Genomic DNA, 14,321 nt, shown 5'->3' on the forward strand with positions numbered 1-14,321 from the left:
AGCACCCCGTAGTCAGGATCGAACCCGAGTCTCTGGCATTGTGAGGCTGCAACTCTACCATTGCGCCACTGTGTCATAGAGTCATACGGCGTAGAACAGGCCCTTTGGTCCAACTTGCCCACTCCGGCCAACATGTCCCAGCTACACTAGTGCCACCTGCCTGTGTTTGTGCCGCCTTATATATCACGAATGTACCCCAACACTACATAGTGATGATCCATCCCCAATGCAAGTTGCAGAGTCATAGATTTGTAGTCATACAGAACGGAAATAGGCCCATTGTCCCAACTCGTACATGCCGACAAAGATGCCTCATCTAAGCTGGCTCCATTTGCCTGCATTTAGGCCATATCCCTCTAAACCTTTCCTATCCAGTCCAGGACAAGGGGTCACAGCTTAAGGATAAGGGAGAAATCCTTTAAAACCGAGATGAGAAACTTTTTTCACACAGAGAGTGGTGAATCTCTGGAACTTTCTGCCACAGAGGGTAGTTGAGGCCAGTTCATTTGCTATATTTAAGAGGGAGTTAGATGTGGCCCTTGTGGCTAAGGGGATCAGAGGGTATGTAGAGAAGGCAGGTACAGGATACTGAGTTGGATGATCAGCCATGATCATATTGAATGGCGGTGCAGGCTCCAAGGGCTGAATGGCCTATTCCTGCACCTAATTTCTATGTTTCTATGTTTCTATCCACGTACCTGCCCAAGCCTTTTAAATGTTGTTATAGTATGTGCCTCAACTACCTCCTCTGAGTATCATGCCTGAAATAAATTATCTCTCGGACAGGTTTAATAGGCCTTTGCAAAGACAAAGTGGAAGAGTTTCAAAGTGTCTTAATAATTTGCCAGCCTGCGTTACTATAACCAATAGACATATTTACTTGTAAGTTGATGGAAAAATGTTTATTACAGCCAGCTGACCCAAAGAAATAATTTCCATACTTCAAAATAATGTTGTACAAAAACAATACAACTGACCTTCAGGATACATTTGAAGTATTTAATCTGGTTTTTACAGTATTTTTTAAAATAGTTTATCCTAGATAATTATAACAATTGTTCATACTTTGAAGTCAAATAATGTTTCGGTAAGTTACAGGTTATGGAGTGGGCATCACACAGCAAGTTACACCTGGTTTAACCTTGGTGCCTTTTGCACGCCGGCTCAGTAGAATATTTCTGTACACTGCTAATCGAGGTTGTGCTTAGGTATACAGTACTGGACTACATGTAAGAAAACAATTTCACTGTACCTTTGCACATGTGACAATAAACGCATCATTTAACCATCAACCTCTGTAAACTGTCCCTACTATGTCTTCTTCTTTTCGTGTCTTTGAAGCTGGTTGGTTATATGACAGTTTCCCATTCTTTTACACAGTCCTTTGAGTTTTTATTGAACACTGCAAGATCCTTTGGGCTGCACTGGTTGGGTAGTAGGGGGCAGACAAGGCAGTGCTGCATTGTATGGTCCTCTTCTCCACATTCACAGGTGGTTTGGCCAGTTTCATAGCCCCATCTGGCCATGGCAGCTTTTGATCGCCCTGTTCCTGTTCTCAGGCGGTTGAGCGTCTTCCACTGGACTCATGGTGCTTCTGAACCCGGAGGGAGGGCTTCAGAAGGAGGGATACCCATGTCAGTAGGAGGGGGGTCGTCCTCAAGCCTTTTTGTCCATAATTGGAGTCTGGTTTCTTCCCGTGATGCTATTAGGGGCTGGACATGGCTGAGAAAGCTTCTCCTGGACTTCAGCCATTGGGCCGGGGGTACACGTCCGTAGAGGAGGTGGCATTCATCACTGGTGGCCTTGGTCATCTCTACTCGGCTACTATGTAACAAAGTGGTAGAATCTGAGGGTAGTTGGTGAGAATGGTATGAGATTAAAAACATGGGATTATTGTAGAATTAGGGTAAAGGGGAAGTTGATGGTCGGTATGGACTCGATAGACTGAAAGGCCTGTTTACCTGCTGCATCTCTCTATTCGACTTTTATATAGGGTGAGAAAGCCCAATTGCTCATCAGACATTTTGCGTTTGGTTCAATCTTCCCTCAATAAAGCAGGGGTGCACAATAGATTTTGCCTCCTCAAGTCTGGGCAGAGCTTTAGCCCCTGGTCTTTGTTGGAATCTACTGAATGTAAAGACACGAGGAACTGAAGATGCCGGTTTAGCAAAAAAGGACATAAAGTGCTGGAGTAACTCAGCAGGTCAGGGAGCATTTCTGGAAGACATAATAGATGAAGCTTCAGGTCAGGACCCTTCTTCAGAGTGGTGACTTTTCAAGTCGGAACCCTTCTTCAGTCCTACATCAGAATCTAACCTGACCCAAAATATTTCCTATCCCTGAATATCTACAGACACTCCCTGACCCGTTGAGTTCCTCTCGCACTTTGTGTGCAATTTTTTAGTTACCCAGATAAACTCTTTCAAGTCGGAACCTTTTGTAGACTAAAATAACCTTTTTTTCCCAGACTAGAAATGTCAAAGACTAGAGGGCACAGCTTTAAAGTGAGAGAAACAACGTTTAAAGGAAATGAGTAGGGAAAGCGTTTTTACATGGAGGGTGGTGGGTGCCTGGAATGTGTTGTCAGGGATGGTGGTGGAGACAGATACGACAAAAGCAGATGTAAGGCTTGTAGATAGGTGTGTGGAAATGCAGGCAATGGATCATGTGCAGGCAGAGGAGATTTATCTTGGCATCATGTTCGGCACAGAGATTGTGGGCCGAAGGGCCTGTTCCTGCGCTGTACTGGTCTATGTTGAAATTGTAGAAGATCTTGTTAAAAATGATGGCAGAGGGGATGCAATTTTCTTTAGATTTATTCGAAGATCGCCAACGTTGCAAATTGATCCCATCTGTACGGATCTCATTGGCAACTTGCTCACTGGTACTTTCCCCAGGCCTCGACAGGATTACGTTAACCTCTGATCCACGCTGGGATTTCAAAGCCTCACCATCCCTCAACACCATCTCTCCTCCTTCTTTTTGGTAACCACCTCTATGCAAACTCTCATGAGGAAGGATCTCGACCCGAAACTTTGCCAATTTCATCTCTCCATAGATGCTGCCTCACCCGCTGAGTTTCTCCAGCATTTTGTATCTATCCCATATTCCACTTCCACTTCCACCATAATGTGGATATCACAATGATGATGTTGGAGTACAGGAAGGAGATTGAGAACTTTGTGTCTTGGTGTTGAGACAACAACATTTCTCTCAATGTCAGCAAGACAAAGGAGATAGTGATCGACTTCAGGAAGCAAAGCGATACATTTGCATTGACGGCACCGCAGTAGAGATGGTTGAAAACGTCAAATTCCGAGTAAATATCACCACCGACTTCTCCTGGACCACCCATATTATGAAGCAACGACCAAGAAAGCACATCAACTTAGAAGGCTTAGGAAGTTTGGCATGTCCCAACAAACCTCACCAACTTCTACAGATGCGCCAAAGAAAGCATTTTATTGAGATGCATCACGGCTTGATTAGGGAATAGCTCCATCCAAGATGCAGGACATTGCAGCGAATTGTGGATGTACCCCAGACCATCACACAAACCAACCTCCCTTCCACAGACTCCATTTATAGCTCACACTGCCTCGGCAAGGCCAGCAACGTAATTAAGGATGAGTCACACACTGGCCACTCCCTCTTCTCCCCTCTCCCATTGGGCAAAAGGTATAGAAGTGTGAAAACGCACCCCTCAAGATTGGGACAATTTCATCCCAGCTGTTATCGGGCAACTCAACCATCCTGCCGCAACCAGAGAGCAGTCCTGAACTACTATCTGCCTCTGGGTCCCGCGGACTATCTTTGATCGGACTTTACTGGCTTACGTTGCGATAAACGTTATTCTCTTATCATGCGAATGGCTCAATTATAACCATGTATTGTCTTTCCGTTGGCTGGTTAGCAGGCAACAAAAGGTCTTACTGTAACTGGGTACATGTGACTATAAACTAAAACTGAATCCACAACCCAATGATATGAACATTGAATTCTCCCATTCTGGCCAGCAGCGGCCTCTGCAGCCTGTCCGCGTTTTTATTTATTTTTGTCTGTGTTTTATGTAGTGTGTGTTTGTTATTTTATGTTGGGGGTGTGTGTGTGGGGGGGTGGGGGTGGGGTGGGAGGGGGGGGGAAACTTTTTGAATCTCTCCCTGCACTGGAGACCCGACCTTTTTCGTCGGGTCTCAGTCGTCGTTGAGGCCGCAACGAGGAGCGGCCTCCAACAGGAAGAGACCGGGGACTCAGGTGTTGACTCACCGTTGCCGTCGCGGAGCTGGCCGAGTCCGGAGCGGTGGAGGAGCGCTGCTGCTGCTGATGCTGTTGCTGCTGCTGCCACTGCTGCTGCTGCTGCCGGAGAGTCGGAGGCTCTCTACAGGTCTGTGGACGACGGCGCCGGGAGCCCACGGCTCCCTGGAGGGAGACCGCTTTTCGGGGCTTCTGCGGCGGCGACTTCGCCCGCCCGAGTTGCGGGGTCGAAGAGCTCCTGGAGCGGGGCCTGACATCACTGCCCCGCGCGGCTGGAATGGCCGCGGACTCTACGAGCGCACACCGGGGGCTCCAACATCAAGACCCGGTGTGCGACCTCGCACCACCCGGCGTGGCTTTAATGGCCGCGAGACAATTGCCATCGCCAGCCGGGGGCTATGACTTTGACTCTGACATCGGGGGGGGGGGGGGGGGGGGGGGGGGGGGGGCAGGGCAGTGGAGAGAGAGAAGTTTATTTGGCCTTCCATCACAGCTATGTGATGGATGTTTATGTTAAATGTAATTATGTTGTGTCTGGGGTCTATTTGTGTGTAATGTATGGCTGCAGAAACGGCATTTCGTTTGGACCTCCAGGGGTCCAAATGACAATTAAATTGACTCTTGACTCTTGAATTCTCCCATTCTGGCTAACTAAACTGCTTCCCCTGCTATTTTCTCTCCACCTTATTTTTTTTCCCTTTCTCTTCACTGTACCCCATTTGGATGGAGACCATTTATCTACTTCCCCATGACACAAAATGCTGGAGTAACTCAGCGGAACAGGCAGCATCTCTGGAGAGATGGAATGGGTGTGTCAGGTCTCGGGTTTGATCTAGTTTCTGTTTCTTATTGTTTTTTAGTATTAGAGTGTGCATTCTTGTTTTATTTTGGTGTCTCGCATCTCCTCTTGTTTCAGGTCCCATTTCCTATCAGGTCGTTTACCCTCATGTGATTATTGGCCCCGCCCTGACGTGTTTCACCTGTGTCTCGTTATCCCCTGCTAGTCTGTATTTAAGCCCTTTGTGTTTTAGTTCTCATTGCCAGTTCGTCGTGTATGCTACTTGGTATCACCTCGTTCCAGCTCTAGAAATCTTGTGACCTCGACCATTGCCTGTTTTTCGACTTCTGTTTTTTGCCTGCTCCTAGATTGTACTGTTGCCTCTGTTTTGCTTACCTGTGTACCGACTTGGACCGATTAAACTCTGAAGACTGATCTGCCCTGTGTCTGAGCCTGCATTTGTGTCCTCCTCCTTGTTCAGTTCTGATAGGGTGACGTTTCTGGTCAAGACCCTTCTTCAGAATCTCTACTTCCCTTTCCTCTTCCCCCCGTCCCCTTCCAAATATATTCCTTCCTCTGGCTTCACATTTTGCATCTCTTCTATCCATGTATCCTTATCTCACACAATTTGTCTTTTCAGCTCTAGCCTTTGTCCAACCATCTGCCAATGAAAACTCCCTCTCTTCACCTCTACCCACCTATCACTCACCAGAATTTGTCCCCCACTCCACGTCACTTCCGTTTTTTTCAGTCTGAGAAAAGGATCCCAAACCGAAACATCACCAATCCATGGTCTCCAGAGATGCTGCCTGACCCACTGAGTTATCTCAGCATTTTGCGGTTTTCATTTATGTAAACCAGCACCTTGTACCTCTTCAAGACTGTTGATGGGATGTTTTCTTCCGTGATAAATTTGTCAAATTTATAGCAGTTCTGACACAATATAGTAAAGCAGTAATCAATTTTACTTGGTTAAACTTGTTTGAATCAATGTCTAGAAAGCACATCACTATTATTTTCATATATTTTACCCTCTAAAATTAATAACTTTTCAAAAGAACTGTATCGCTCAATAGTTTTAAACTTTTGTAAATCAGATAGCAAAAGGAAAACATAAATAAGAATTTCAATAGAGAAGCATCGATGGACATATAATGCGAGGTAATTACAGACTATCAACCAATGGTCAATATTTGCCCCCTATGATCAATAAACAAAAACTCTAATCAGTTAGCACCAGAAACGTAAAACCGCAATGAAGAATTAACAGGAACACCATTCCAGGGGCAGGAAGAGAAATGATTCCATTCAAATACTTGTGAACATTTAGATTAAGGTATGGTTGCGATCTTGAGTTTTTGTCCAGAAAGCAGACATGAAAGTTTTTGTCATTGAAATGGCAATGTGGAAAAAAAATGGAAGTTTTGGACGAATGTCAATACATGTTGTTTCTTCACTAAGAAGGACGTTATTGCCACGGCCAACCGACTTCATTACGATGATCAGGAATTTCAACCCGCAAAATTCCGGCTTTAGAATTGGCTTGCCATCTCTGACTCTTCTGTCATGTACCACTGATTTTGTGCACAATCTCTGCCCCAATGCGGCGTGTGTCTCTGTGAAAAACAAGAACAAAACGATAAATAAGTTCATGTTCATAAGTCATAGGAGCCAAGTTAGGCCATTCCGCACATCGTCATTCAATCGTGGCTGATTAATGTTTCCCTCTCAAACCCATTCTCCTGTCTTGATACCCTTACTAATCAAGAATCTTGTCAATCTCCGCCTTAAAAATATTGAAATGACTTTGGCCTCCACAGCTGTCTGAAATGCACAAAATCTGCTTTTATTGTTACAAAAAGGCACAAAGTGCTGGAGTAACTGGGTGGGTCAGGCAGCATCTCTGGAGAATATGAATAAGTGATATTTCGGGTTGGACCCTTTCTTTAGAAACTTCTTTAGAATCTTATAGAAACTTACAAAATTCTTAATGGGTTGGACAGGCTAGATGCAGGAAGATTGTTCCCGATGTTGGGGAAGTCCAGAACAAGGGGTCACAGTTTAAGGATAAGGGGGAAATCTTTTTGGACCGAGATGAGAATTTTTTTTTTCACACAGAGTGTGGTGAATCTCTGGAATTCTCTGCCACAGAAGGTAGTTGAGGCCAGTGCATTGGCTATATTTAAGAGGGAGTTAGATGTGGCCCTTGTGGCTAAAGGGATCAGGGGGTATGGAGAGAAGGCAGGTACAGGATACTGAGTTGGATGATCAGCCATGATCATATTTAATGGCGGTGCAGGCTCGAAGGGCCGAATGGCCTACTGCTGCACCTATTTTCTATTTTCTATGTTTAGAAACGTCATTTATCCATGTTCTCCAGGGTTTGCTGCCTGGCCATCTGCAGTTCCTTGTTTCTACTTATTGTAAAGAAGTTTCAGTAAATCCTACAGCATAGTTTCAGTTCATTTTGTGCCTTTTACATTGTAAAAGCAACTCTGAGATTTCATGGTCAGAAGGTTTCAGTGTGAGAATGCGATGTCAAAGTGAAGCTTATTTCTTTTGCGATCTCCAATTGTAAACTATATAGTTCTTTAAAATAATCACAAGTGCTAGAGTGACTCGGCGGGTCGGGCAGCATCTCTGGAGAGCATGGATAGGTAACGTTTCAGATCAGTCTAGCATCAATCTTCTTGTTCCTGCTCTCCCCACCAAAAATGACTAAGAGTGCTTACAGTGTTTGTATGTTCTCCCTGTGACTGTATGGGTTTCCTCTGGCTGCTCCAGTTTCCTTCCACATTCGAAAGATGTACAGCTTTGTAGGCTAACTGGCTTTGGTAAAAATTGTAAATTGTCTTTGTGTGTTAGCACAGACTCAGTGGGCCGAAGGGCCTGTTTCCTGCTGTATCTCTAAACTCTAAATTCTAAACTAAACTGTAACTCTTCACTTTAGAAATATTGAAGAGTTTTAATTATGAGATCTCTGGGTGCAAAAGGATAATGTTACATATCCATGCTTGTTGTTATTGCATAATTAAAATTCAGCCAAACCTGACTCAAATGTATTCATCTGATATTACAAATCAATTTCTTGATTGATTGAAAGAAAGGTGCATCATGGAAATTGGTTCTTCAGCTCCCAGAGTCCATGCCAATCATCCATCACACATTCACGCTAGCTCTGTTATCCTGCCTTCACATCTGCTCCCTAGTTTAGTTTTGTTCATTATTTTCACATATACCGAGATACAGTGAAAATCTTCTGTTAGACACACGAGGGGCCATTTATAGATGGCCAATCAACCTACAAACCCGCAAGTCTTTGGGATGCGCGAATAAACTGGAGCATTCGGTAAAAAACCAAACAGTCATAGAGAGAATGTGCAAACTCCACGCAGAAGGCACCCGAGGTCAGGATCAAACCTGGGTCTCTAGCGCCACTGTGCTGCCTCCATTATGTACTGGTCCAGGTGAGCTTTTCTATCAGAAAACCAGACCTGTAGAGTTTTCCTGTTGCATCTAGATTAGGAATATGTTTTTTGATTAATTTGCTAATTACTAATTACTAAGGTTAAATCAGCAGTAACCCCAAATCTCTCCACTCTATTTCTAGTTACTGCTTCTCATTTGCATGAAAGAATTTCTTCTCTCTTACACGTTGCAGTGCCCTCTAATCTGGCTCTCAGCATTTCATCTGACGTTATGGGCACAACCAAAGATACTAGACGAGCGCTTCTCTAGTGTCTTTGGGCACATCAACAGGATGTGGTTGAGACATGGACAACTATTATGAGTCATTATTTGCAAAAACGCTGATGAGGGCACTGGTTGATTTTTACCCCTATTAAATTGCTGCAGCTACAGATCGATTGTCATCAGTTGAAAAAGTCCATGCAGAACACAAACAGTAAAGCATTATAAGGCGTATCAGTTCTGCCAGAATCTGATGTGTGCAACGGCTAAAACAAAATGGTTGACGTCTCCATTAAACATTAAACCTGTCTAGTTTTTAGTTTTAGAGATACAGCATAGAAACAGGCATTTTGGCCCATCGAGTCCATGTCGAACATCGATCTCACATTCATACCAGTTCTATGCTATCCCACTTTCTCCCCCACTCTCTACACACTAGCAATTGACAGAAGCCAATTAACTTACAAACCCGCACGTCTTTGGGAGGTGGGAGGACACCAGAGCACCCGGAGGAAACCCACTCGATCACAGGGAGATCATGAAAACTCCACACAGACAACACCCGAGATCAGGATTGAACCCGGGACTCTGGTGCTGTGGGGCAGCAGCTCTACTGAAGGGTGTCACTGGCTCAGAAGGATCAATCTGATGGACTCCAGAGAGTCGTGGGTTTGAAGAGACCTCTGGTGTTTGGGGAGAAAGGGTTATAGGCAGTGGCGTAGCGAGGGGGGGGGCAGTGGGGCGGTTGCCCCGGGCGCTAAATTTTTAGGGGCGCAAAAAAATTGTTGAATAAATTTTTTAAATAAAATTAAGAGGCCCGGGGAGCCGTTGGAGCGAGGAGGGGTTACCTGGAGCTGTGAGTATAAAAACTGAGTGGGCCAGGCCGCTGCTGCCACCGCCCCAGCTCCGAGTTCTGGTCGCCAATGCCGCTGTCCCAGCCGCCGCTGCCTCTGCCCCCCCCCCCCCCCCCGCCTCGCCTCGCCTCCGCCCCCGCCCCCGCCCCCGCCCCCCGCTAATGAGGAGGCGCAAAAGTTTAAACTGCCCCGGGCGCAGAAAACCCACCCTACCCCACTGGTTATAGGGGTTGGTAATGGTAGACTAGCAGCAACATCACAAGTTGATTTGATGCTTGATTAGTACAGATGTCAGAGGTTATGAAGGCAGGAGAGTGGGGTTAGGAGGAAGAGATAGATCAGCCATGATTGAATGGCGTAGACTTACTTGATGGGCCGAATTGCCTATTCTACTCCTATCCCTTATGACCTTGCGATGCTTAGTTGAGCGTGACGACTTAAGTGAAGCATTAAATGTACAGGAATCCTAATCTGACATTGCAAATACCCAGTTGGCCTGGGAGCATCCAGTTCCCCAAATCAAAGTGGTCCACGTTCTCCTGTGGTGCTGCAAGGGGAATTTTGCATAGAGAATGGCATAATGCCACAGAATAGTGGTGCAACATTTTGGAGGATGAATGCATGATTTAAGGCAACAAGTGCCATGTTGAATTTCTGACGTGATGTTTACGACCTGGAAACGATCATTATTGTTTTGCACTCTGAGAAATCCAAGTTTCAATTGCACTTTTGGTGCCATAACTGCCACGCAATTTAATTTCTCGCCTATTGATTATGTCTGCAAATAGTCAAGAACAATGCAAGAAAATTAACACTGTCAGGATGTAGATTTTGTTCTGCAGTGTTTCCTCCGACATCCCAAAAATGTGCGGGTTTATGGGACAATTGGCCCGAGCGTGTAGAGAGTGTATGAGAACGTGGGATAAACAGAACTAGAGTGAATAGATGGTCGGCATCAAACTGAAGAAGGTCTCGACCCAAAACCTCACCCGTTCCTTCTCTCCAGAGATGCTGCCTGTCCCGCTGAGTTACTCCAGCTTTTTGTGTCTATCTTATATAAAAGTACAGTACAGGCCCTTCGGCCCATAATGTCTGTGCCAAACATGAGGGGAAAATAAAGCAATCTCCTCTGCCTGCACATGATCCATATCCCTCCTATCCATGTGCCGAGCTGAAAACCTCTTAAACAACAATCCAGTTTCCTCCCACATCTCATACATGCAGGTTTGGAGGTTAAATGGCCTCTGTAAATTGCCCAAAGCATTTAGGGAGTGGACGAGGAAGTGAGATAACATAGAACTAGTGTGACGGGGTGATAGGTGGAGCTTGTGGGACGAAGGGCCTGTGTCCATGCTGTATCTCTAAATTTAAAAACTAACACTGATTGGGAACAGAGCAGCTAAGACAAGATTAAAAAAGACCTGGATGGAGAAGAGCACACAGTCAAAGAGAAGGGGGTTTTCCAAGGCTTTTGAAACCAGCTGCAGGGAGTTGGACCAAAGGGGAAGACCACAGTACTGTAAGCAAAACCATCAAAGGTTGCTTGATGAACAAGGAGCGACATGTAGTTTGAGAAACAGTGAATATTTCCAGGGATATGCATCTGGAGAAGATCACCTGTGCAGGATGTGGAAAGGTTTTATAGTCACCAAAAAGGATTTTGAAATGAAAGAAGTTCATTGTTGCATATCTAAGCAGATGCCACTAAGCCAAGGTGAACTCAAATGACCCTTGAATGTTAATGCAGCCTTTGGACTTTTAAAATGGTTTGTACTGACATCTCTATTGAACACATTATGTCGACACAGGTCTCCTTATCTGGAGTAAAGCTCTACTTCATTATTCGTCTTGCCAATGTGCAAGACAATTAATCTTGTCATGATGCTAGTCAAATAATCAAACACTCAAGATTATTCAAGTCTGAAACTTTTTCTTTGAAGGATATTTCTTCAGCTTGGAAACAGGCCCTTTGTCCCATCGGGTCCATTGCTCACCCATTTACACCAGGTCAATGTCATCTCACTGTCTCATCCACTCTCTGCATTCTAGGGGCAATTCAGGGCAATTAACCTGCACAAATGCCCACCCCGCCCAACATGCCCAACTTTCCTGGTCCCACCCACACTGCCTGCATTTGGCCCATATCCCTCTGAACCTGCATAAATGTCCAAATTAATTTTGGTCTGGCTGGTTCACTTCATTATTATTATTCCAGCAACAAATCCCTCACTGATTTTAGAATTGCAGCTAATCATCATTCCTTAGTAGCTGCCTCATCAATGTTTATATAATTCCTGCAAAACCTTGTTTGTTTCAGCAATCCTTTGACAACTACACAATCATTTGATGTAGTGTTTCCTGTCATGCCTTGTGGGCAGCAGAGCTTTGTGCCTTTGCATTCATTAAAGGCTGATCTAGTTACATATTTATGACAGTCAATATAACGGGAGGTAATTTAACTACTGTGAAAGATTCCTAAAATGGTGAAGACCACATTTGCTAGACTTCTAGTTTCAATGGGATGTTTCTCTGTCCTAACATGTTTTGTATTCAACTTGTTTAGGCAGCAAATAACACAGATATTTCTAACCACAGTGTAACCAAACTCACATGAATTGAGAAGAGATGATAACCTGATCAAATACTAACTTGCCTGAACACAAAACAAACTGTCTACTTGAATTAAATAGGGAATTCCCAGGTGATGTTTTGAATTGGGACCCTTCTTCAGAATAGTCTATCCAGACGCACAGTGTCTCTTGCCCAGAGTAGGGGAATAGAGAACCAGAGGACATAGGTTTAAGGTTAAAGGGAAAAGATTTAATAGGAACCTGAGGGGTAACATTTTTATACAAAGGGTGGTGGGTGCATGGAACGAGCTGCCGGAGGAGGTAGTTGAGGCAGGTACTATTGCAATGTTTAAAAAATAATTGGACAGGTACATGGATTGGATAGGTTTTGAGGAATATGGGCCAAACGCAGGCAGGTAGGACTAGTGTAGCTGGGACATGTTGGCAGCCAGGTGTGGGCAAGTTGGGCTGAAGGGCCTGTTTCCACAATATATGACTATGACTGTCCTGACCCGAAACATCGCCATGTCCTTCAGAGATGCTGCCTGACCCATTGAATTACTCCAGCGCTTTGTGTTCTGCACCAGATTCCAGCACCTGCTGTCCTTTGTGTCTCCAATGAACTAAAAGCTGGTAAATCCAAATATAATGTCAGTGGAATTAATCATGAGAATTTTTAACATACAGTTCGGTGCAGTTTGCATCTCAAAGCGGCTTAAAATTGTGCTCTTTGAGTTTAGTCTAGTTTAGAGACACAGGGCGGAAACAGGCCCTTCGGCCCACCGAGTCTGCTCTGATCAGCGATCCCCTTACACAAGCACAATCCTACACACTAGGGATAATTTACAGTTTTTACTTAAGCCAATTAACCTACAAACATGTATGTCTTTGGAGTGTGGGAGGAAACCGGAGCACCCGGAGAAAACCCACGCGGTCACAGGGAGAACGTACAAACTCCGTGCAGACAGCACGCGCAGTCAGGATCGAACCCGGGTCTCTGGTGTTCATTTACTAGATTTACTGCGTATTTTGAAAATTCATTTGGATGGTCTTACCTGCAAGGGTAGAGCTGGCCAACGCATGTACTGCTCTCTGCTTCGGCTGTGAGATCTCGGACCCCGGAAAGCCCCCTGTCTGTCCAGCGTGTGGGGATGGCCATTTCTCTGTCTGGCCCTCTCATGCCATGACTGAAGCTCGTCCGACACAACATCCCTGTGCAAGGTTCTGTTGGGGTACTCTTTTAGTGACGGAGTCCGCACGATCCTGCAGAGAGACGTAGTAATTCGCTGCAATGGCAGTGAGTTTTTCTCATCGCTGTAATGGCAGTCTCGGTAGAGTGGAGGGTTGAAGTAATGCACTGCATTATATTGGCGATTTGGGTCACTCTCCCACATATGACCTGTTGCATTCCCCTCTCTGTGCTCAATGGCTCTATAACGTGGGAAAGGCTGGCTTGGATTACACTGGTAAAATCCATTACCTGGTAGGACAGATGCATCCATGTTTGCAGGCAAGTTGCACATTTGCCAGTATCTGGGTTCTGCAGCTTTATATGTAAGAGGTGACTGAATATATGGTAAAGTTGAGGAACCAGAGCTACTAAACTCAGAGCCGGCATATCCGCTCAGATAATATGGCCTCATGTGTAAATTCTCATTGGCCTTATTTCCACGATTATTTGACACAATAACAGTATCATTTGGCGTTCTTCTCTGAGGATTCAAGGTGCGACTTCTTTGATCGGTTGCTGCAAATGGGCTCGCATCCAAATATCTGTTTGGCATCAAACAAGGTAAAATAGGTTCAGTTATCAGCTCTATATTCACCCGTCAAACTCTCCAGCCTTTCAGCTGTCAGCTAATCATGAATACAAAATATTAAAGAATTGATTTCAAGCTTAGCTTTAGTTTAGTTTAGAGGTTCAGCTTGGAAATACATCCACCGAGTCCAACAGTCACACTAGTTCTACGTTATCTGACTTTCTCATTCACTCCCTGCACACTAGGGGCAAGTTACAAAGGCCGATTAACTTACAAACCCGCATATTAGAATTTAGAGATACAGCGTGGAAACAGGCCCTTCGGCCCACCGAGTCTGCGCCGACCAGTAGACCTCGAACACTAGCCCTATTCTACACATTTGGGACAATTTATTATTTTTACCGTAGACAATTAA

General features: G+C 44.9%; 1 protein-coding gene across 5 annotated transcripts in view; it reads right to left on the minus strand.

The window, feature by feature from the left end:
• Positions 1–4,878: 4,878 nt before the first annotated feature.
• Positions 4,879–14,321, minus strand: part of inavab (innate immunity activator b) — a 49,228-nt gene continuing 39,785 nt past the window's right edge. For 2 of the 5 annotated variants that reach the window (XM_055654595.1, XM_055654599.1), the window contains exons 9-10: positions 13,202–13,919; positions 4,880–6,648 (exon numbers count right to left, since the gene is read on the minus strand). In XM_055654595.1, the coding sequence (XP_055510570.1) occupies positions 6,565–6,648; positions 13,202–13,919 (802 nt within the window). In that variant the 3' untranslated portion in view covers positions 4,880–6,564. Of the gene's footprint in view, positions 6,649–13,201; positions 13,920–14,321 lie in introns of all 5 variants that reach the window. The other 3 variants (XM_055654594.1, XM_055654598.1, XM_055654596.1) reach the window with 2 other exon arrangements.

The sequence above is a fragment of the Leucoraja erinacea genome, chromosome 24 (assembly GCF_028641065.1).
Source record: "Leucoraja erinacea ecotype New England chromosome 24, Leri_hhj_1, whole genome shotgun sequence".
In the NCBI taxonomy this organism is placed as follows: domain Eukaryota; kingdom Metazoa; phylum Chordata; class Chondrichthyes; order Rajiformes; family Rajidae; genus Leucoraja; species Leucoraja erinaceus.